Source organism: Poecilia reticulata, chromosome 3, assembly GCF_904066995.2.
Source record: "Poecilia reticulata chromosome 3, P_reticulata-male-v2, whole genome shotgun sequence".
NCBI lineage: Eukaryota > Metazoa > Chordata > Actinopteri > Cyprinodontiformes > Poeciliidae > Poecilia > Poecilia reticulata.
In genome coordinates, this window is record NC_088832.1 from 6521673 (window position 1) to 6546875 (window position 25203).

At 39.2% G+C, this 25203-nt stretch overlaps 2 protein-coding genes across 4 annotated transcripts in view; one reads left to right on the forward strand and one right to left on the reverse strand.

The window, feature by feature from the left end:
- The window catches only part of slc7a10a (solute carrier family 7 member 10a), a 32060-nt gene extending 11649 nt beyond the window's left edge, over positions 1-20411 (reverse strand). Inside the window, exons 1-3 of one of the 2 annotated variants that reach the window (XM_081604992.1) lie at positions 20323-20411; positions 5734-5938; positions 4243-4394 (exon numbers count right to left, since the gene is read on the reverse strand). In XM_081604992.1, coding sequence (XP_081461118.1) covers positions 4243-4363 — 121 coding nt within the window. In that variant the 5' untranslated portion in view covers positions 4364-4394; positions 5734-5938; positions 20323-20411. Of the gene's footprint in view, positions 1-4242; positions 4395-5733; positions 5939-11874; positions 12116-20322 lie in introns of those variants that run through there. The other variant, XM_008404867.3, reaches the window with a different exon arrangement.
- Positions 20412-20478: 67 nt separating this feature from the next.
- The window catches only part of rhpn2 (rhophilin, Rho GTPase binding protein 2), a 32080-nt gene continuing 27355 nt past the window's right edge, over positions 20479-25203 (forward strand). For both annotated transcript variants that reach the window (XM_008404865.3, XM_008404866.3), the window contains exon 1: positions 20479-20686. In XM_008404865.3, the coding sequence (XP_008403087.2) occupies positions 20621-20686 (66 nt within the window). In that variant the 5' untranslated portion in view covers positions 20479-20620. The remainder of the gene's footprint in view (positions 20687-25203) is intronic.

Here is a 25203-nt window from a genome sequence, read left to right on the forward strand (position 1 = left end):
CTTGTCAACACTAAATTGAAATCACTGGTCACAAACTGCATGGGCACATGACTTCTGTAGATGGGTCAACACCCGTCACCTATCTAGTAATAAAACTGTATTGATGTGAAACATGTGCGTTTTATTTTAAGGTTCTCCTTTTTATCGTTTTGTTGCCACAAATACACTGGACCTATCAGTAAGTTCACAGAAAGTTCACAAACTCCAAGAACTTGATTGTTCTTGGAGTTTAAAACCAGCTTCAGGGTTTTTAGTGGAGATTAGGATAATTGATTATATATGGAAAATAATTAGATTGTTATGGAGAAGAGAAGTTGCTAAAGAGGTTGAAAGCTGAGTAGATACAGAATGTGGTGTGCTTGGAGACGGACTGTCCGGCACAGCTCACCTACAGGAAATGACTACTTAACAGATTTTTCCTGCTAATGTTCAGTCTCTGGATAACAGCATGGATTATTTATGGCGGCAGGTCCACACTTGGCATGTAACAAAAACTGCAGTGAGCTTCCTCAGCAGCAGTCAGCATGGACATCCTGACTGGACTGCCACTATGCAGCCCGTTACGTAAAAAGCTGCAATGGACTGTGTAGTTTGACATTTAGTCCTCAGGACATGCATAAGCTTTTTCAGCAATTTGATTTAACGTTACTTTTCTGTCCAATCAGACCACAGATTCCAGCCTTTTTTTTAATCTCCATGTTCATCAGGGAGCGTTGGTGAGCCATGATGACCTGACACCTGTGTATCACCATTGACATGTACTGACCATTGCAGACCCTGAAAATTAAGGACATTACAACCCGTTTATTGTTAAAATAACTCTAATCTCCAGGCGTTATTATTTTTACAGCTTCTAACGCCGAGTTCCAGCTAGAAAGTCGGGATGTCAACATGACGATGCATGTTGAAACAATACCGAGTTAGTATCATTTCATAGTACAATGAAATAACTATGTTACTTCCAATTGTTACAAAAATACTGCATAAATCAAATATAACTTAAAAACATTTTGACTCTGAATTTGATGATTTGATGGAAATTGGGCATCTGTCTCTTAAAAAAAAAAAAAAACTCCTGCTCTTTCTGAAACTGCCTCCAGGAAGTCAATGCAACATGTCTCCTCTATTAACCCTTTAACAATGTTTTTACCAGTGTTGTTCTGAGAAAGAATCCCTATATTGAGCTCAGCAGATGTGCAGTTCCACCAGGTGTTTGCTAATTGCTGCTGGCTAGTCTTAAGGAGCTGAGGTGGGAGGGGTCCTCTGTGAGGCCGTTGCTTGCAAACTGCAGCTCCTCATTAGAGCTGTTCCTTGAAGGCGGAGCTAGGTCCACCCAGTAGTTGTGCAAAGTTGAATGGTTGCCATGAGAGATTCAAGGATTTCTCGAACATGCATGAAAAACAGAATCAAAGCAAGAATTCAAGAATGTTTCTGAAGAGGGAGCAACATTCTTACATGATGTATAGATCAAAAAACTCCATCTTACATATTACTGCTTTGGTTATGCTTGGTTGAAGCATAACCAAACAGCACTTTTAACATTGATTTTAGACACTCTTGCATGTGTCTCTTCTAAAATGAACATGTTTCCACCACGCCTTGCGAGGACCGGCCACATTAAAACTCAAAGTCAGTCATAACTGGGTGGAGACGGAGTTACTCCCGATGTCTCAGTGGGATATCCAACTTTGGTTGATTTTTCCGACTGGGAAATCGGAATTTCTAGGTTCCAAGTACAACTGGAACGCAGTATAACTCATCAAGATTAACGAGAAAACTAATGCTAAAATAAGAAATAATTAACTGCGACAAAGTTCTTCACTGGTTTTAGCAAACCTCACCCATAAATAACCAATTAAAATAATAACTAGTAAAACCTAGAGCACCTCACCAACTTACAGAGGAAGTGTATTCACATAAGTGAGATGGAGCTGTGTGTGCCTATTCTTAGTAGAACACCGCTAGTAACAAAACTGGACCTGTCTGGTTTTAACTCACTCACTCCAGGCTGACTTGCGTCTCCCTTGCAGTTCGCTCTGAAGGAGAGGAAGGAGGGGGAACGTGAATATCTGGGCTGACTGACATTCAGAAGTTACGCTGACCTCAGACCAGTATGACACTCAGCGTTACAAAGAGGTGAAAATAAATCCCACAAGCATTTAACCAAGTCTGTCTGCTTAACAGTATGAACTCTTAAAGGAAGTGAGGCTGATCACAGACAGAAAAATAAAGTCTCTGGGACTTCAGCACTGACGAGTGATGCTATGAGGATGTGGAGAGTAGTAAACAGCCAATGGGAGCTGCCGATATCCTTCCCGAAACACAGCCGGCCAATAGGATTCCGCGTCATTAATGTGCAAGGTGTCCGGCCCATTTCCTGTTTACGTGTGACTCAGCCACAGGAGCATCAAACAATACACAATAGCATGGACATAGCCGCTCATTAGCGGCGTCCACAAAGCCTGGCACCATTATGTATTCTGACACTGCCACTGACACACACACACTTGCACAAAACAAACCGATCGGTCCAACCAGAGTCTGACAAAAAAAATGTATTATATATATATATATATATATATACATATATATATATATAAAAGAGCTGTCCATGTTACACCTGGTCTAACTGGGCAGCAGTTGCAGCACACTGTTGCCTAAAATAGCAGCGCTCCATCAGTGGACTCTGAAAACGCTAAGCTCAGCTTGGCATGTGGATACACTCTCCTGCAGATACCCATCCCACTACCATCCATCTCCCCCCATAAGGTCCCTTTACTCCATCCGGATCAGACAAGACCCGACCGGCTGTCTTGCTGATCCGATACATGTACAGTATGTTTTTGCCATAAGCCATTTCTAGTCTTGCCCTTAAAGCAAAGGCGCTGATTAAATTAGAGGTTATAAATGGAACAGAACATTTCTGATGGGATTTTCGGATGACAATGAACAGCCTCAGGCGACATCATGGGGTCCTGATGCCATCGAACAATGATACGCAAATAACTGAAAGCTGGACAAAGACTTTGTAATTTAAATGTTTTCTTTGGATACAGTCAAAGAAAACTGTAAGAAAATATGTAAAACTTGAAGAGTTTTACATGAGATTGTTTAATGTTCGATCTAATTCCTGACCCCTATCAGAAGATAAATTGTCTACGCATGATGTTTGTGTGAAACAATGTCTGCCCTGCTGACTACGTCATTAGGAGTTACTCTGGTTCATGAAGTCATCTGACCTGACTGTCTGAGCAACAGAGGGTCTGTAGTTAAGACATTTTGAAGTATGGTGACACAATGAAAAAAAAAAAGACAAGACACTACGCAGGCTACTACACTATGCTCATCACTCTACTGATCTAGACAGACTTTGATTCGAACGTCCTTAATACAATTCGGATGGTAAACTTTGGGCCACAGCAATTTAATATTAAACTTCTCAAAAAACAACAACAAAAAAACAAACCAAAACAAAAAAACAGCGCTTTTATTCAGTTAGCTTGGTGCTTCCTTCCGCCAAGCTAACCAACAATCCAGGTATAGGCTACATACTGGTATCAAACAGGAAATAGACTGAACCGCCTTAGAACTTTTCTTGGCGCACTTACTAAGCAAAGCATTTCTAGAGTCACATTCATCCAGTCACAATCAAAAATGTTCACGTTAAGTGGTGGGCACACTTCAACTATTGCGCTAATAGCGGAGCTAGTTTAGCACTTTAGCATTTTTGGTAACTTTGAAAACATTTAGTGCACGTAGTTTCCCCTTAATTAACTTCTCCAGATAAATTCTAAAGCACTAACATATTTAGATCTTTTGTAAACTTTCAGTTAGAGCCAACTAACTTTTTCGTTAGCATTGCTAATCCGCTGTTCACTTTTATGTAGCAATATTCTTTGTAGGTAGGCAACGTGGGGCTCAGAAGAAACACATGAAGGAAGAAGGAAGCTTTCTAGATGAAAGGTGGTGTGATGGTTTATAACTTTATAGAAATAATTCAGTGCATCTTACTTATGCTCCAGTACCAAAACCAGGCCTCAAACAGAAGGACTTCTGCCAGAGATTGAAATCTACACAATACCTCCCTGTTTCAACAATCTTGGTTTGCCAGAAAAAAACAACATATTTGGCAAGGGGTCACAGATATACTGGTTACAAACACCAGCATCGCAGCTGAAGGAACTGGGATGAATAAATTGCACAGAGACAGAAAATGTAAATCCTAGAAGGCTTTAGACTCACAGACACAGATGGTGGCGAGCAGTCTGGTGGCGATAAACGGAGGCAAGCAGTTCTGGAAGGCTGGCTGCAAGACGTAATTGGCGAAGGTGAGGGCGATGACCGCCAGCGTAGTTGGATACATAATGAGAACAGCACTCCATAACAACAGGAAGCTGGAAATAAAGGAACAAGCATGACTGCAACACACTATTCAAAAAATACAAAGCGTCCTTTTTTTAGTTCATGAGTGTAACTCACAAGCTATTTTGGGCCGGCAGCTATTTTTACTGTTTCTGCTGTTCCTTTTCAGTTCCACTCGTACTTCTCATTCACACTTTTACAAAAAGCTGTGAGAACAACCCCAGTTCTGTTGCAGTAGTGGTTGAGGGCCTTGTCAGAGAATTATCAAATATATGAAGCTAAAGCTCAAATACTGTATGAGGATAAAAAGACCAAAATAAGCCACTGCTAGGGTGGTTCCCTGCTTCAGCTCAACTGATTTAAATTGATTGCTGATTACCAGGATCTTACTGAACACCAATCCTCTGACTCAGGTGTGTTAAAGCAGAAAAATATGTAAAACATGCAAATACGCCTTCAGGACCTAATTGCACTTAGAGAAGTCAAAAACTGAAGTTGTTGTTTTCCTGAAACCATTTTTTCAAAATCAGGCTACTCCCACTTGGAAATACTTGTTTGGCAACAATATTGTGAATAAAGCATGTTTCAGCAAGAAGCAGAACTCAAGGCTCTTTAGAAGACTGTGTCCTACAAGATCAAATTTCCTTAAATATCATCCCTGGAAAAAGAATAGCATAGGTAGCTCGAGTGATCTATACATTTTATGTAACTTTTACGTTATTGAGATGAGGCACTCATCAGAATTCTACATCAGAAGAAGCATGATGCGATAAATCCGGTCGTAAACAATTGCTGGAGCAAGCAGCGTTCCACTTTTTCCTGTTTTTATTTTTCTGAATTCCAGTTTAGCCATATTTATTGAATTGAGCATGATATGCTGTATAAACATTGATTTTGTCCAGTTTTAAAAAGTAATATATCATAAGAACATCTTATTTCTTGAAACATAAGGAAAAATACTCAAATACATAGACTTTACATCTCTCAGAGTTCACCATTTTGCATTCTTCTGAAGGCTCAAGTACTCATTTTTCAATAGTGTGCGCCCTCAATATTTTACGGTTGCAAAGCCGTGTTGAATGATCAATGCAAACTTTGACAAATCTATTATAACTCAAGGTTGTGATGAACAATAATGCCATAAGGATTCATACTTTTATACCATTAAAAATGTTGTTTTGTCTTCCTTGTATCATATTCTCCATCCCAGAGAGCAAAATACTTGAGTGAGAAATAAAAACTTGGAAAATCTAGACCCTCAACTGGAGTGTTGCTTTTACGTTATCATGTTCAGCTTCCTTAACTAAACCCATCAAAGGCTGAGATGGGGCGTTTACAAAAAGACCGAAGCTACCGATATGTTCTACTTACCCTACAAGCCCTCCAAAGATCTCAGTCACATACGAATAGTCTCCTCCAGATTTCGGGATTGTAACACCGAGTTCGGCGTAGCACAACGACCCAAGAGCGCAGATTCCTCCTCCGCAAACCCAGACGATGAGCGACAGTCCCACCGAGCCTGCATGCTCCAGCACTCCTTTAGGCGAGATGAAGATCCCCGAGCCAATGATGTTCCCTTCATGGATAGAGTTAACATTGTTAGTTGCTGTTCTTATAATTCAATAGAGGTCAGGTATTGAGCTAATTTACAACTAGTTGATTGTGATGCCAGAAACCAATAAAATTTAAGCTGTAATAGTTGTAATAGAATATGTTTTCAATTTTGTTGTTCTTAAAAAAAACTAAGAAATTTACTACAATCTGTGATATGCAGAAAAAACTTAAAGGGGCAGTATTATGTTGCACTGTATCTGTCGTTCAACTGTTGCCAACGCCCATCTGTTGCCAACTGTGCAACAGATCCAGATGTAAAGTTTCCTCATTATTCCACACTCGGCCATCAATGGTATGATGAAGTGGAAGGCAAAAAGGGAATGACTCGACTCGTCCACAGTCTGGTCGGCCATAAGATCATAGAACAGGGTCAGTAGTAGTTGAGTTGCCGAGTATGTAGAGGTCACCAACTTTCCATGTAGACGAGATTACAGTCTACAGCCGTTTTTCAAGAGTTGGGGCTCGGCTGCTTAGCTCTAATGAAAGGAACTCTTAATGTTTCAGTAAACCAAATCGTTTTGGTCACTTTTATGTTCCCAACCTTGTGGGAACAGTTTGGGGATGACGACGTTAGTTCCAACATGACCGCATTGGAGCTTTGTTTTGGCTCTGTGGTGAATATATATTTGCTGTCTCTAAGCCTTTACTCCGCACTTTAGACATCTCTTCTATTTTAAATGTCAGAAACTATAAGAATGAGAGTCAACAAATGCTGTGTTCCACGTCCCTGTTGTAAAAAAGAAAAAAAAAAGTGGAACTTCCCACCAAGTCCAACTTCCCACTCAAAGTAGGAGCACGCCGGCTACCTTTAATTGATGAATAACGTGATTCTGCTGAAGAGAACGGGTCCAAAACGTGCTTGTTGAACTGTGTCTTTTACAATTTCCTGCAGTGGAGACGCGCATGAACAAAAACAAAGAGCTCTCTTGTTTTGCATGTGTACTTGTGGCTGTAAATAATCCATCTTGCTATCTAGGTTTGCAAATGAGCACTAGGAGAGAGCAGTGCTGTTGTCGTTGCTATATGGTCTGCTCTGAGCCACGTTCAGCTGGAGTTTGAGCTCAGCTGGCCCCTACACAAGACAAACTGAGGGTTCCCTCACTTGGCCAACATGTTATGAGTTCAACTTTAGTTTGGCTTGTATGACATCATCAGTCTCTCCAAAAGAAAACATGAAACAAAAGAAAACTACTGCATGCTAGAAAGTAACAAAACAAAGAGCAGCTGTCGAAACAAGTGGTGTTTTTGCACTGGCCTCCATGTTTCCCCTTTCCTTGGGGTAAGTTTGGGGCTAAAAAGTGTGACTCTGCTGAGGGTAAACATTGCGGCCGTTGAAGCCAAGTGAGGCGTGCTGTTGCTCTGAATGCTCCCTAATGAAGCAGAGCAAGAGAGGAGGACCAGGATGTGCATTTGTCATTGTCTCCTCACTTGATGGAGGAGACCATGTTGAGATGCAGAGCTGTTACATAAAGCCTTTGTCGCATTTGTTATGTCATGAAGTTCAGCATCTCAGCTGAATGCAGGAATCGGGGGGTCTGCCTATGTCTACCTGTATCACAGTTGTAAAATTATTTCAATAATTACAGTTCAGATTCATGATTTCACTAAAATCTTTTCTCAATGGGGCAAAACTGAATCGTTTCTGTGAAAGCAGTCCTGGTTTTGGGGGGTGTTGTCCCGTCGCTGTGGTTCTCATTTGGCCTCTTTGAAAATTTCCCACCACTGTTTTAGACAAAGCTGAACTGTTAGGAGAGATTTGAAATACTCTTTCAATAGCAATAGGGCTGAAACAATTAACCCGAATAATTGTGATTAATCGTTGCTTGACACCATCATCAACCAATTTAGTAAAGAATTAATTGTTTACTGGAGTATACGGACTCAAAACAGGCCGACCTTTTTGAGTTGGCCTAACAACACATTCAGAGGAGTGATTAAGCCAAGACTGTACCAAAAAAATATACATTTTGAATTTAAGATTAAAACAAAATCTTCTTTGACTGTAAATATGTTCTAACCAGAGCTCTTTATGTGGGATAGTTGTAGCTTCACCTAGTTCAAATTCTGTAAAATTTATCCTATTAAGCGCCTGCTATCCTATTAGTAATCGGTTAACCCAAAAAATAAACAGATCAGCCCTACTGATGTTAAGCAGTGAAGAAAGGACTGAATTTTTCACGTGTTGATATTTGAAAATGATAATCAACTTTACTTAAAAGGGACAATGTACAACTCAAACATAAATGTCACCATTTGATACACTGTACCAGATTGTAGCAAAGGTTATCCTCCTATCTGTCCTCCAGGGTAAAATCACTATTGGGCAATTAAAAATGATAATAAAAATAAAAACGCTGCACATAACTCTGAACGCCATAGTGGTACATGGTGGTGGCAGCATCATGCTGTGGAGATGTCCCCCCCCCAAACAGGTCAGAATTACAGAGCAATTCTTGCATTCAGCCTCTTTCACTCTGATTCCCCTAATAAAACCCAGTGCTGCCAACTGGCTTTAGAAGTCGCCTAACAAATGTTCAAAATTAGTGGTGCGCAAATATGGAAATTTGGGCCGATACTGATAAAAGAAACATGACCAACCTCCTTCACTCTGGCAACAACAGATATAAATGTTGGTTGTTGACGTCAGCTCAGATTTATTTATCGGACTGATAATGATATGTTTAAAAATGATCAATATCGGCCGATACCGATGTTAGTGCTGATATATAGATAATTTTTACACACAAGCCTCACACAATTCAGTGGAACCTCTGAATATGGACATATTTGAATATGAATTCTTCCAAATAAGAGTCTTGAATGACCAAATTGCAAATTTTCCTTTAAATACAAATGTCTAGGATGGGGGTGGCGATATGGTGGACACCACGTACAAAAAAAACATTAGTCCTCCAGAAAAAAATATTTTAAAAAATGATTAAGTTTGAATACTTTATCATTGCACTGTAGTTAGCTGACTAATTGTTACATTTGTGTGTGAACTTTTGCATTAATTGAGGTGAGGTGGTTCTACCAGCTGTGAAATGTGGATTTTTGTCTGGAAAAAAGAAAAACAGAATAAGAGGAAATTAGAAGTCTTTATGTTTGCTTCATGGAGCAAAAGGCATGTTTCACCAATCGCTGTCTCACAACTTAAATGTGAGGGAAGAGAAGATTTGCGCTGCAGAAAGTGAAACAGCTAAATAGGTTTACATCACTACGCCGCCAGAAGAAAATAAGAACTGGAGGATTTTTGTTTTATTTAGTTTTTAATTCTCGTTTCAGTCAGAATTGACATTTTCATTGGGTGGTTTTGTCAAGCAGCTGTATTACTAGTCACTACAAGCAGAGGAGCACCAGACCAAGTCAGTACAACACATTTCAAGAATAATGCAGTCAGTTTATGAGTAGGCTGATGGTGGTGGGTAGCAATATGATTCAAGCAGCTCATGTTCACCCACTCTGCAGTGTTTTTAAAGAGAACATTCACTTTACTCCACTAAGATTACAATTCAGACCAAACATAGCCATTCTGATCTTTACATTCACTGATGAAGGATTTGTTTGACAAGTAAAAAAAGGACAAACTACAATTCGCTTTAGATTGTATTCATCAACTGGATTGGTTCTGACATAGGCTATGGAGAAAGCCAATCAATTACACAGAGAGCCAAAAAGCCAATTTCACCACACACACCGGCCACTAAAATCCTGAGCAATGCATCTCTGATCTTTAAAAGACTGCATCACAACTAAATAAGTATTCTTTTGGTTCAGAACTCTTCAAGCAAAAGAATCCACTTCCACAATGTTGATTGTTAGCAAGTTATATATGAGGTTTGTGACACGATGGTGGAGAGTCAAAAACACCGAGGAAGAAATTATTTTTCCTCAATGACAAAGCTTGAAAATCTGATTTGAGCGCATGTTTATAAAGAACCAACTAACAATTATTTTAGTAAATTAGTTATTCTAATTATTTGATAATTAATTGCATCTTTGCAGAGTTTTATTTTAACCACTTTAGCAAATTTTACAATATTAGAAACACACAAATATTTATTTTTTACACAAGAAAAACAAGAAAACATTTCATTGCCTAAAATGCATCAACACCACATTCACTTTCATTTGTAGCAAAGGATGCTAAAAAAATACATCAACATGTGAAAAGCTCAACACTTTGAGCTCTTTTACAGATATTAAATTCAAAATGTATATTTTCTTAACGGTTTTGGCTTATTTACTGCTCTGAGAATTTGCATGTGGTATCTGGTTTATGGGATTTTTTTTTATATTACGGTAGTGGGTTTTTTTTATGGATTATGAAAAACTTTATTACCATTTCTTCTTATGTGTGTGACATCTAAGTTACATTTACTTGAGAAACTTCTTGAAAACAAAAAAACTTAAAAGAGATAGACTTCAGAGATTGAAAACATTAGCTTGTTAGATTTCTGCAATATATGAGCTAATGCTTATGCAAATCTAAGTATAGGCACTAAGCACAATTTTTGTATTGATGAACAACATAGCTATTCTATTTGAAAGTTTATAAAAACATTTGTATTTATTTATGTGAAATTACTATAGGTATATAATCAATTGCAATACTTTAATTAAATAAGTAAAATAGTCAATTTTCTTTTGTTGGAAAGGGATGTGTAAATCATTCTAGAGCCACAAAAAATCGTTAAACAAGTTTCGCAGGCTTGCCTTGTTAAAACAGAGGGATCCACTTTGTGAATTTTTTAATTTCTCAACTCAAAATTTTTCTTTTTAGTTCTGGCCAATAAAAACAAGATTTAGGTCACTTTTATTGAAAAGTATGTAGCCAAGTTGAAAAAAATTCATTAAAAGAATCAAAGCCTGGTGATGGATGTGGTTGTCACATTGTATTGTAGCCAGGATTTTCTATTGCAAAATTTTAATGTTTTTGTAATACTTTTGCCCTGACAAAAAAATAAAAATAAAAAATATCTGCATCATCTCTACCTGTGCAGCAGGCTGGCAGATTTGTATTTTCTTGAATTGGAGTTGTGGGCAGAACAAATTCGGTTTGGACACCACTGCATTAAAATATATGGTTAGTTGATAGTACAGTAGTACTTATTTGTTTTGCTGTACGTATTAGAAAATTATTATTTTTTAAAATATAATGTTTTACTATCTGGTCAGCCAGTTGGAGCATATCTGTCCCAAATGAAGCAGAAGTGATAGCATTTAGAACTGAAAAATGTTCTAAGAAAAGCAAAAGAATGTATTGAAAAGTGGTATTTGTGTAATATCATTAAGGCATGTGTCCTCCCTCTGACCCCAGACTTATAACCAGCAGCTCCTTGGAGGTTGAGACATTAAACAGCAGAGTAATCTGTGTGTTTCAAAGCAGGACCGTGTTCCGTGGGCCGCTTACTGTACATTTTAAATCGTTTTTTAGAGTGGCCGATTTGCATATTCCAGAGCGCACTGCTGCAGTGCCTCACTGCTCAGCTGTCCCAAGGAACCGGGCCTCCCTACTTCACCACACTACCCAGCCACGTAAGCATCCTCATATTCAGACCCATACGACTGATGCAACAGTTTCCACGCGAGCCGAAAAAAACCCACTACCCTTGTACACAGAGTCTGCCCCTTGCAGCTTCCGCGCTCAAACGACTTTTCAGTCACTTTTTCTTTTCTTTTTTTTAACTCGGTTTTGCGTCCAAGTTTGAGGAAATGAGATGAATATGAGCCGGAATATCCCGCTATGTGTAACCTTTGCGCAGCTGAGTGTACGGGACGCCGTGTCAGAACAGTGAGCCGGCTCCTCAAACACGTTTCTCCGTTTACTTCTCCCTCCGAGCTTAATCCCCTTCACAACCTGCCAGCTCATCTTTCACAGTTGTCGCGCACACTCACCGATGATAATAGCGCAGGCGCTTAGGAGTCCGATTTCCTTCTTCAGCGTGACTTTGTCATCACTTTTGGCGTTTTCATCCTTCTTCCTTTTCTTTTTGTCATCCATCTCTCCCTCTCTGTCTTCCTCTTCCCCCTCGGTCGGGTTCAGATGCTGTAGACTGAACCACGTTCCACGCTGCGGGGCGCACTTATAATATCGTGCAATGACGGTTGAGGAGGTGCGCATGCGTGACAGTCCCACACTTTGAATCAGGTAGTTAGGTTGATGCGAGAGGTGTCGAGATTCAGGAGCATTGTATCCTAGAACAAAAAGGACGGGGGGGGGGGGGGTTGTTTTTTTCCCAGTTTACCAGGGCATAGCTATATTAAATTGATGAGTATAAACACACCCAAACAAAAAACAAACAAATAAAGCGTCCAAATGAAATGTATGAGGATTTTATTAATTGATTAAAAATATTTTCTAACACACTCAAAAAAAAAGAGTTTTAGTTGATCAAACTTCAACAAAGCCTTTCAACTAGTTACAAGTGATTGAATTTTAAGTTATAGTTTCTTTATGGTTTTGAATGAATTGTTACCAATTGAAGCTATTTATTTAAGTAGGACCAACTATTTTCTTTTTTCAGTGTAGATTTTGAATCTGCTTGCTTGTAGTTTTAGAGATATGAGGGGAAAACTTCAGGTTTCAAGATGACTGAAGATTTGAGGAGTACAGTGTACATTTTTCATACAAAGTTCTGCCTAATGTTCACTTGGAAATATACTTTTAATAACGTCATTATGAGAAACTCCAAACTGAAGCACATCGGCTTACATAGAAATTGAAATGAGCCTTCTGGAACAGGAACAGTATGGAACAACTCTGAACCAAAACACTGACAAGAACATTACAAATTAGTGACAAATAATATTATGTGCTTCGCAAAAGCATTTGCACCCATTAAAATGTTCTGCATTTTGTCACATTGTAACTACAAACTTTCCTGCAGTTTAGGCCCCATCAACACGTAGACAAACACGGTAAATTTCTGTAAGCGATTAAGAAGAAATGTTCATCCACACAGCAGGATGCAGGATTCCACTAAAAACGTTATAGTTGGTATGGCGTGTCAATCAGTGGTGCTGTAACACTGCCATCAAACAAACAGCACTTTTAAAATGATGATTTCATCTGTGAAAAGGAAAAAAAAAAAAGTTATCCAAACCAGCCCACCAGCAAGTTCACAATTGAACTGCTAAAATAAACAAAAGTTTTCAAGGACATACAAAGTGTGTCCTTGAATTTAATTGAAACACCTTGAAATTATCTTAAACAGTCGGTAATAATCAGAAATAAAACAATGTGCCTGATTTAAAACAATTCTGCAAATAAGAGTGGGTCAACAGTTTTTCCAGTGATGTTAAAGACTTATTGCCAGTTATCACAAACAATATCAGTTCTTATTGCTAAGGGTGGTACAACCAGTTATTGGGCTCAAGTGGGAATTATGTTTTCACACACAGCCAGATTGGTTTGGATACATATTTACCCTTAATACATAAAATAAAAAAGGAGTTGTTTTTTTTATTTACTCTCATTCTGCCTAAAAAAATATAAAAAAGCGTATACAACTTTTACGTGCTAAAAACAATCTTTAAAGCAGGCAACTAGGTTTTTACAGTATGGAAATATCCCCCAAAGGTCAATGGTGTAGCCAGGAAAACAGGTCAAGTATGTAGTGTACTAATCCTGTGGAAGCAGCTATGGTGGGACATGTAAACCTACAGCAAGAAGAAGATGTTCCTCTTCATTCATTATGAGGAGAAATCCAGGATGTAACATATCTTGACTTTAATTTAACTGACTAGCTGAAGCATATTTGTCATCCACAGGAAATATTATCCTGTGGATGACAAAAATTGCTAACAGACAAATAAAAATAAAAATAGACGTGCTTCTTGAGAAAGCAGTAAGGTTGGTTTTCAGACAGCTGCTTAGCAGCCATATTTTTCTCAGTTTGCCACTGAAAGAATTTAGGTATTTAGGTCAGTTGTGAGAAAGAAAATAACTGGCTCAACCTAGTTTTGAAGCTTGAAACAGGGAGCTGGAAGACGTCACAGCAGAAATGTACAACATTAACTATATACAGACCAGATCAGGTTAAAGCTGTGATATTATCACACTTTTATCTCAGCTTTGTTTTAATGAACCAGAAAAACCGTAATTCTGATAAACAATTGGCTTCTATTTATCTATTAGTGTAGCAAATTATTTATGGTTGATATTTTTTTGATTCTGCAGTAAATAAATAAAATGTTTTAGTTCTAGGTATGATACTAATAACTAAAATAATATTCCATTTTTAAAATTTTCCAATGTATTTACTATCAGACTTCATTTTACCTTTTGAAAATACAGAAGAGGTTAGAGGAAACAAGAAAATCAATCTAAATTCAACTTTGATCGTTTCAAATAAATCCATCAAATACAACAGAGGCTTATGGAATGGATTTTTGTCTCAACTTTTAACAGTTACATCAATTCAGATTCATTAATCTGCTTTTTTAAGGTATGTGAGAATGAGAAATGTCCTGGAAGAATTAAACTTTTTGTGTCTTGTGTTATTCAGCTAAACAGAGTAGTTATGCAGTTAAAGCTGTTTTGCCCCCTTAGCTATGTCTCACATTGCATTCAAAATGCAAACAAAAATGTTAAGTAAGATGCATTCTACTTGAAATGTCTCTGCTGACATTTCAAGTCAGCAGAGACTTGAAATGTCTCTGCTGTGAAGTGACAGATTGAAAGCATCCTCAATTAGAAAACAAAAGAGGTCCTCTAAGAGAGCCGCCTTCTGTCAAGTGACCAGCAGTAATTCTCTTCTGTGGCTACATGTCAAGTTGCCACAGGGAACAGCTCATATTTTATGTCGTTACCTACCCTAATGCACTGACAAGTCTTGTTTACAATTAGCTTAACACAGAAAGCGTGACAACAGTTCAATCGGGCCACAATGGAGAATATTTATCTGGGCTTCTGATCCAGGAGATCTCTCTCAACAGATCCCCAAGCTACAACGGTATGCCAAATATCAGACAACCCAATCTACCAAACCATTAGCAGCATAGCTTTTATTCTAAATACACAGTATCTAATGTTTGCACAGAGCACCGTTCAGTTAATCATCTGGCAGCGGTAACAGTACGGTACAAAAACAAGCCTACAATCTACATGACCATTCACCTAAACCGACAGGGTGGACAAGGAAAGCATTAATCAGAGAAGCAACCAAGAGGACTGTGGGGAAGTCTGGAGAATCTGCAGACAACCGCTGTTCAAGTGGAGAAAAAGATCAACACAGCAACAGCAGAAGAGAAAAGAGAAACCTATGAAAATAGGCCTCAAGCCATGGAGGAGACATGAGTCTGGGATGACAGCAAAATGTATTCATGCTGTGGGGATGCTCTTCTTCAGAAAGAGACATAGAGGTTGTTTAGAGTTGATGGGGGAGTGTTTGGAGTTTAAACATTAAGAGGTTGCAGAAGACCTGTGACTCAAGTACAGGTTTATATTCCACAAGGATGATGATGACCCTTAAGATATGGTCTGAGCTGCAGTGGAATGGGCCAGGTCAAAGCACAGTCGTTTCTGTTTACTCCTATTTTGATTTAACAGGGTTCCCAAACTCCTGTATTTGTGCCCTCTGTTTACATTTTTTTCAGCCGTTACAACCATTTAGTCAATTGTTCGCGTGTTGTGCAGTGCAACATGAGCGTTGAGATACTGGTGTGTGTAAAGAGTCGTGGCAGCAATCCAACAAAAAGGAAAAAACGTGTACACAGTTTTTTCCAGAACAAGTCGAGTAAGTTGGGGTTTAATGCAGATGATGGACTGTTAAATTTATTGTGTTTTTTTAAATTTAATATAGTATCTGTGATTTTTTTTTACCATTGTGTGTTTTTTATGGATGATGGAAAACATTTGTTTTTATTTATTGTAATGTGACGTCTAAGTTACATTTACTTGAGTAACTTTTTGAAAAAATAAATAAATGTAGGAGTAGTTTTACTGCACTTTTCACTTTTACTTGAGAAGTATTTTGAATTTAAAGAGATAGACTTCAAAACTTGGGAACATTAGATTTTTAGATTTCTGCAGAATGCTTCTGCAGATCTGATGATGACAAAGGAGCATTTTCTACAATTTGCTGTTTTTATAGAATCTCCGTCTCTTTCAGAACTTCACTTATTTTTCTCACACATACACACAAACACACATATGCTAGTTTAGGGAGTTGAGTCGTTAAGTTGTGGCAGGCAAACGCCAACGAATGCACAATGAACTTGGAGGCCAGCCTCCCTCTCCAACGTGAGGCCCCGACAAAGAGAGGAGATGCTTTGTTGGCAACAGGAAGGCAAGCTGAAACACTAACTTTAGTGTGATTGCAGGATAGGATGAGGAAGAGGAGGCGTTGAAGCAGGAAAATAGCAGAAACACTTTGGTGGCAGAAGGGATGGAGTTGTACATAGTGATGACAATGATGATGATGATAGACCACTGGATATGTGGAAGGGAAAAAGAAGCAAGAGAAGAGTGGAGAGCAAAACAAAGAGATTGACATGAAAAAGAGCGAAAAAGAAAAAAACGGGTAATGTGAGGTGTCTCAAATTATAATTTATAGGATCAGTCATTAATAATCGTGTTGCGTTCCAGACTATGTTCAGACTGGAACGCTGTAGCAATATAGTGTTTCTGTGTCAACAAACAAACTGAATCGTAGAATGACTCGTAGAGTATAGGTATTGAAAGTGGAGAAGCTTAATTCAACAGTCCAAACCATTGAGAGGTACACAAGGCAGGTGAAGAAGAAAGTACCGACAAGGTGGAGTCAGTGGAGAAGAGTATGAGGAGTGCTCTGGAACACGGCGATATCTGCAAGACTGAGAAAAAAGGATTATGGGATGGCAGTCCTGGAGGTATTAATTTGGAGTCAGTGGCGACTTAAGAGTGTTAAGATTTTCATTGACAGTGGCCAACATAGAGAGGAAAAAAATTAATATGTCATGAAAGACAGGTCAGGTTGAATGGTTTGATGATGAAGGAGGAGGAAACAGGAAGACCAGGGAGAATGTCCATGGATGGAGTAAAAGGGTTATGGAGAGGGTTAGTGTGAAACAGGAGGGATGCTGGGAAAATCTAAAGTGGAGGCAAGAGATTTGATCCAGTAACTTCTAAAGATGGAAGAGCATGAAGAACAGAGAAGGTGTTCGGAAGGTCTCTGTTAAGAAGTCCTTGTGGTAATATGTCAGAATCCACTGCTAAAGAACTTGCCAACTATGACAAACATGCCTTACTAATATTCATTGAATGAAAACCTTTACTTAGAATAAAAATGAAGAACAATGGTAAGATCCTAGAAATAAAAAGTGAGAAAGAAGGACAAGAGGGAAGGAGTTAAGAAAAACAAAAAGCAAGGACAAGGAAATCGAGAACAAGAGAGGAAGGAAAAGGCCATGAACCTAACAACACTTTTCTGCCAGGAACAAACTATCACTCTATCTCAATCTCGCGTTCATCCCACCCTTGATCTATTCTTACTCTAGAGCTTCTGGAGTGCCTGGTCGAATAGTCTGCCATACTACCCACATCACAAATCATTTGTTAACAGGCAACCCAGAGTTCTTGTGGTTCGGGAGCAGAGCTGCATAGCAACCCCACAGCACTTCCTGCTGGACCAGGGGTTGAACGTCAGTGGTCGTTGTTCGTCGCTGTGCCCCCTCTGCCTTCACAAAAACAGACGGGAAGCAGTTCGCTCACAATCAGCTTTGTGCTACGTTGTGAGGAGAAAGGAAATGAGTGTGAAGGCCAAGCCACCCTAGTTCACTGCACCTCCATATGGGGTAACAAATGTGTGTTTTGAACAGACGTTTTTGAAATTAAGGTACTAAGAGTCAAGGAGTTTGTGAAGGGAGGTGGGAGGGGGGTTGGTTAAAATTAGGGCTTTGGCTGTCCAATATACTGTGCAAAAAACATGGCTGCATCTCTTTAACACCCAATGGATTACTGTGATTACACTTCGGCCAGCCCACTGAGCCCTAAATCACAGGTGCTACAAGAAACACCCTCATTTTGCGTCATCTGCCCTTTCAAAACATGATAGCATTCATATGGTAGTTACAGACAGAGCATCTCCGTATTTGTGAACACAAACTCCATTCTCCAACTTGTTGATTAACAATACTATTCAATCTAACTAAGACATTGGCAACCCTTACATCTTTGATGAAATAATTCATACAGCATCTCTGCTAAGAGACAGGTCAGGTAGTGACACTGGAACACATTTTCTTTTATTCTTATGACTTATGAGAGCTAATTTTATTGTTGTTGTAAGAAGTTCAGGTATTTGGTTTCATTTGGTTTTTGCAGTGTGCCCCAATGAAACCGTGCCATCTGTAAACATTTACAATTCCAGCAGAACCTTTGAAAGTTAAAGCTTTTATACCTCCTTATGTCAGGAGTTTTAAAGTTAAATTTTTTTCCATTTTATTACTTATTTGCTTAAGAAATAAATACCGAAAAAATATCTTGAGTCCTTCTTTAAAAAGTCATCAGACATTCTGAATCATGGAGCACTGTAATGGTGAGTCATTGTAGGAAACTTCATTTTTCAGTACAAATGCTAGTTGTAGACAGTAAATATATCAAAACAATGTAAAATCTTCAGTGACTTTGGGGCAGTGGACTAATAAACATTTTGAATAAGAAAGGCCCTATAAACAGATGAGTAAAGTGAAATGAAATCTGGACGTCTACCGCCATCTAGTGGTCAAATCTGAGCATTACAAAAGATTGGGGTATTAGCCCAATGCTGCGTCATGGATTCAGTTCTAGACTAAATATATGTGTCGCATAAAGAGAACAACTCTCCTCTTTTTGCTAAATATAAAGATGACGATATAAACTGCACATCAATCACCTTTACACTAATTGGATATTAAACCAACTGGGAACATATTTTACCCCAATCATCAAAACAGCAAACAGAAAAAGAAAATCTAATTTATTATATCATCCTTCCAGTTCCTTCATAAATTAAAGTTAAATAATGCATCCTCTGCCCAAAACCTAATGAGTTTCAATTTGCCTTTTACTACTTTATCCTTTGTGTTTACAAATGAGGTCCAACCGACCCCACACCTGTATCACTTGTAACATTTGCCTAAGTCCTCGTACATTTGCCTCAGTCCTCACACGTACAAGGGTTAAAGATGTTACAGTTTTTGCTCCAACACCCATGGATCTTACACATGGAGAAAGCACTCAGACAAAAACTGTTTTAGCCTAGTTTACAGCCCCAGCAACACCCTGTTGCCCTACCTTCAACTCTGTTGTTGACAATAATCCTCCCATGACATTAATAGCTACTTCCTTCACGAGCATAACAGCAACATGCCTTTCACCCAGTAAAACCGGAAAGACAAAAAGCACAAAGGCTATTCTAGTTTCTAGAACGTCATGAAAAGGGAATGCTGCTCAAGGCATCTTTAAGGACAGTCAGGGATCTAGTCCAACTCTCACCAAATGAATTGTTGCAAGAAACAAAGCCAGACATCCGTCATACAACATGGTTCTGTTTTCACAAATAGAACCATGTTGTTTTCACAAACAGAACCATTTCAAAACTACAGAAAAGGATTAGGGCCACTGAAACAAAAAAACAAATCTGACTTAAATTCAGATTGGCACCTGCTAGCAACCAGCTTCAATGACAGAAATGTAAGTTTTACTGGACGAGAGGACTAATTTAAATGATTTTTTAATATAGGCGAGGTGTATCGAAGTACACCTCGATTGTAAAGGTGATTGGAAGAGCAGAAGAAAAAAAAAAAGTCAGAATCCCGAGATGAAGTACTTGTCATAAAATCAAGAAAATTATGGACAACCCTAAACATTCTCTTCATGAAACTTTTATTCTACTCAATGTCTTCAGTCAGAGATTTTGTCAAAGTTGCTGTAACATAGACTTCTACAGGAGCTGATCACAGCCATCACCATCTACAACTCTTTGAACAATTTGTGAATCAACATTTAATTTAAAGGCAGGGGAAAAAAAAGTCGTCCCACGTGGAATAATTTCCATCAGGTTTACCCATTCTACGGGGCTTTAAAAGCTGCAAAACAAGGTGAAACAACTGGAGGCTAACTCATTCACAGCATTGTTGAATTAGTTCGTAAGTAATTGGAAAAACAAGTTTGTTAACGGCGTCTCTAGAAAAACGGACATGATGTAAACAGAGTTTTAGTGTTACCTGTTCGCAATATGATTTTTTAAAAGCTAACCCATTACATTAAAAGTTAGGTGTGCTATTCTAATATATTGCTCGAGACAAATAAACATGCACGGTAATTTTGTGCTAGCAACACCGTCTGTGGATTAAAGCTAGTTTTGCGGTTCTTTCCCTTACCGTAATATTGTAATGAGGTGTACGTCTTCTGAAGGAAACAGGTGACTTCCGGTGACCTTTTCCTCTTCCATCCTCCCGTGTCTTATCTCGCTTCAGTATTTTTGGGCGGAGTCTGCTATTCCTGCTGGAAAACTGCTCTGCTGGGTGGAGTGAGGACAGAGCAACAGGAACACGGTTTGAGCGAGGACGAAACTCACCTGTTGTACAGCAGCGCGCTGCTTTCTTATTCAGCTCGCTTTTATTGTTATTTATTTTTATTTTTTGTCTTGTTTTGCTTCGTTTTAACCTTGCCCTCAGAATGACGGACACACTTTTACCGAACGGCATTGAAGACAGCGGAGGAGACGGAAAACATTTTAGAAAGGTGAGTTTAGTTTTTCAACAAACGCACGAGTTTATTTCTACATATATTGAGTAAAACCATGGCAGCTGCGGATTTTGTTAACTTAAACGCGTCCATTTTGGCTTCAGGTCTTTAAATGAGGTGCTTGCTTTCCATTATATAAAGAAATGCCAGGGAGTCTAAAGACTAGCTTGTCTTTGACGTGTTGTTCCCCACAGTTTGGACGCGTTTTAAAACTACCATCCATTCAGTTCTCTAAAATCAACCAACCTCACTTTCGACATTGCTTGTCACCTGTTAAATGATGCAGTGTGATAATTTTTTTCAATCACTTGCTAAATTTTAATGGAAATTAGTATTCAATCAAGAAAAATTTCATCCCCCTCAGCTAAAGTGCCTCTAGTGACGTCACATAAGGCATAGCCCAACCAAACTGGTTGTTTCCCCCTCTTCCCACAAGTTCTTAATTAATTTCCCCCTTTAAATGTTTCTTCCTAAATTTTGTATGACTTCAGCAAAATGTTCTAGTTATTTGGGGAGCGCTGCATGAAATTAAATACCAGGTCAGGCTAGAATGGATGGGTGTCATTTTCAAAGGTCTTGGGGAAGCTTACCAGGAGTAAATGCGCACAGATACCACATAGATTAAACAAAAAAACATAAAAATTCAATCAGGAACTTAAACAGATTTTTACCCATTAAACTTATGAAAATTGTCATTATCTCCCTTCAGTTTCGTTATTCAGGGTACTCAAAACGTTGGAGGTTGTATGAACCCGACCTCATTTCAGACTCTTAAGGTTGAAAACCTAACGCAAGTCAGAAATGTATACTTGAAAATCTATGCTGAAATTGCTCAAAAGTTGCTTTTCCCACCATAGTATTTACTGATGGGTGCCATTTCTTGTGATGTCATCAACCCAAAAACAAACAAGAAGAAAATTCAGTTTTTTTGTTTTGTTTAATAATTTTTATTTTTTTTTAAACATTGTATTTTGTGAAAATCTTGTACTGTACTGACACTAAAGTAAATACTGTATTTACAGTAAATACTGTATTTATTTTACTGTCGGTGTATATTTGTCATGTAACAAAAAAAAGAAATGCACCACCATGGTTAATGATTATGTGTGGGAGATGACAAAACAGCTACAAAAGACACTGATTTGAATGGATAACTACTGGTTCTAGTCTTTTCCAATCCTGAATTGTCACCAACAGCAGAAGAAACCACTGGGCTGTCAGCTTCAGGTGTCTGTTTGCGCACAAACAGACACCTGTGTGTCTGTTGCGCAAACAGACCGCGCGCGCGTGTGTGTGTGTGTGTGTGTGTGTGTGAGAGAGGGTGTGTGTTCTCTTCTGGGAATAGCTTTGTCTTGAGAAACTGGATGGCTAGTTATTATCAGTTGTCTGCTTTCTGTCAAACATGCAACGGGTCTAAAAGCTCCCTTATGAACTCCTGTCCACATAATTTCAGTTTCATCAAGAATTTCTTTACATTCTTTTTCTGCCGTTTGACCGATTGTTTTGTTTCTAAGGAATGTTATCAAAGTATTTACCTTTTAATTGATTGTAATCAACAGCTGAACATGTGGTAGGTGCTCTTTATAATGGCAGCATCTAAATAATTAAATGTGGCTGGTTACCTCATCAGCTACAAAAGACAGCACTTTCATCTTCTGGTTTTTTGACGTTAAAGTTGGTAAATTGCCCAGCTGCAGCACTGGCTACAGTAGCATTTTCTGGAGGTTTGGGTTTTGTGTAGTCTGAGATTGTAGGAGAGACAGTTGGTAAGCTGAGTTATTATCTAATGTGTTTTCACAGAGTTTGGTCAGCCTTTGAGCACTCCACATGTTCCCGAGTGTTTTCATAGGGCAAGCTTGTTTAGATGGGCATCTGAGCACAGCCTTTGTGTCTTTAAATCCGTCCAAATCCCACTTTTGAACGCTGTCTGGTTTGAGACTTCCTGTGTCTATAAAAAGGTCAGTGGGAGTCAGGGGCTGGTACAGCCACAGGACACGGCCAAACATTCTAATGCCTTTTAAAATGTGGAGCCTGAGCTCCACTTTCATTATGATCCTCACTCTTTGCTTTTCCTTTTTCTTCTGATTTTTAAATTTCATTTTCATTGAGTATTAAAGAGTTTGCAGATTCATGTCAACCACAATTACATCCACATGTTTTCATTTGGCCTTCTTAAAGAGATTTACAACTAGGAAACTTCTGAGTCAAATTTCTGCCCCCGTGGAACTCAGTGTTTTTTTTTTTTTTTAATTTTCTCTATACTTGGTGAAAATAAGTTGCAGTGTTTAACAACCTCATTGGGTCTGACCGATACTCCAGGGAGCTGTCGCGGTTCGGGGCCGTCCGTAGTTTGGCTTCCAGCTGGCTGAAGGCCGGCTGGATGTGTGCAGGATGGAAAGATGGCAGCACAAAACCCCCGAATCGGCATGTTTCTGCTCTTCATTTCATCCTCCTTGGCCAGAGAGAGCATTGACGTAGCATCTGGCCTGGGGCTCTCCTTCAGCCAGACCACAGACACAAATTGACAACATGTGCTTTGGTTCTAGAACCAAGCAAGCTTCCCTTTCTGGGAGAAACATTTGCTCCCTCCAAGCGTTGCTCACGGTGGAGACGGCCTAATGGGGGTCAGGGGGCAGCAATAATCAACAATGGATTTGTACAGTAATTTACTCCAAATTAAGACTAGCAAATCCTATGATTTTAGTTTTCTCTACATGTACCAAGCGACAATAAAAATACCAAGCACACCTAATCTACACCGGCAAGAAACGGATTGTTCCAGCTCGAAACTGGGTCATGCCTGAAGCCCCCTCTTGGCAGATTACCACTGTTAATCACCACTTGTGCAAACCAGCTATCTCATTATACGTTGCTTCACATGTTCTTTATGAAACCTCGGTTATACAACAGCAAGTGAATTTTCTGTGTGATGGATATGATGCTGGACTGGGAGGCCCTTTGTGTTTTGCTCTAATTAAGTGCGTAGCACAGTGGCGGAGAAAGGCTGCACTGTTCAGGCAGCCCAGCAGGTCGAGGAAATTAGTTGGACTAACGGGGATAATAAAGATGGAGGCAGACATGGCGAAAAGTGATTTATGTCACTGATGTTCAATTAGGCATGTGGGTGGGGTACTCGTGGCCAAGCCTTTAAAAAGTTATCCTATCAGAACAAACCCTCACTAGGGGTATGTTCATGTCAACCCAGTTTACTCCGCTTCAATCAAACTCTAGTTTGTTTGCCTGGAAAGTCCGGTTAGTTTGGGGAGGTGTAAACGTGCAATCAAAAACTGTTGCAGACTAAAAAAGCAAACTCTGGTCTGCTTAAAACTCTACGTCTCTGTTTGGTTGAAGTGGCCTGTAGCGCATATGTGAATGCCAAGCAGACCAGAGACCAGTAGCAGTCTATAGTGCTGGGCATTCTGGGTAAATGCAACCAAAAGAAACCCGTGAAAGTCTAGTGCTAGTGGGAGAAATGGCTTGTGGTTTTTGCCAAAGACAAAAGAGAAATCCTACAACCTCTAAAATCTGATGTTGCCTCATTTTTGTTTAATTTTGTGAAAAAGGAAGTTGCGTTCATGTCTTCTTCTGAGGCTCTTTCTTGAGTAGTTCTTGGTGCAGCGCCACCACAGGATTGTTGTTTGGATTGTTTGACACAATAGGGTGAAAGTGGACCGCAGAGACCTAAAATGTAACAAATATTGCAATTTTGGTCCCCATTCCAAGCACGTCCATTGGACTATCAGGTGTGAAAGCACCCTGCGGCACTATTTTGAGATTGGAGTTAGAAAAATATGGATATCATGTCTGTTAGGAGGTCATCAACTGCAGGTTGGCTACCTAACCCAAAGCTTCTTGTACTAAAAAACATAATTTAAAAAGAACCTTGAAAACGGCCACATTTAATGTTTTATTCTCCATTTTGTTTTTTTGTTTTTTATAAAAATATTACATCTGTTGCCTATGAAATAAAAAAAAAAAGTGGATAGTTTGAATGTTGGCAGATCAAGTTCCAATATCCTACAGCTTGCTTAGTGACTACTTGCTAACTTCGACAACAGACGGTGAGTGACGTTTTATTTTGTGCTATATACAAACGACGGAAACTTACTGCTATGGCAACCATCTGCCTCAGGCCACTCCCCAGTTCTGTTACATGCCCCACCTGAGACGTAACGATGGAAGGAGAGTGTGTCACGATCAGAGCGCACCCTGTCAAGTCGCGTTTTGTCATCCTGCCGCTGCTCCTAGAATAGCTCGGCGCCTGACGTCTTCGGTACGCCTCTGTTGAGTGATAAACAGTGCAGTCATTTGAATACACAGTTACTTATTAAACCTACAGGTCACTGAAGTGTTTGCACTGGTCCAATCTTGTGACCTCAATAGGCACGTTGCGCTTTGGCCGTGGTGTTTGGTCGAGTGCTAGCCTCGTTGGAGCTTTGTGACCCTTTCCACCTTGCTGTTCTGTTCGGTCCCTTCACAAAAACCTCTGAAACAGACTCTGTCATCGCAGCATG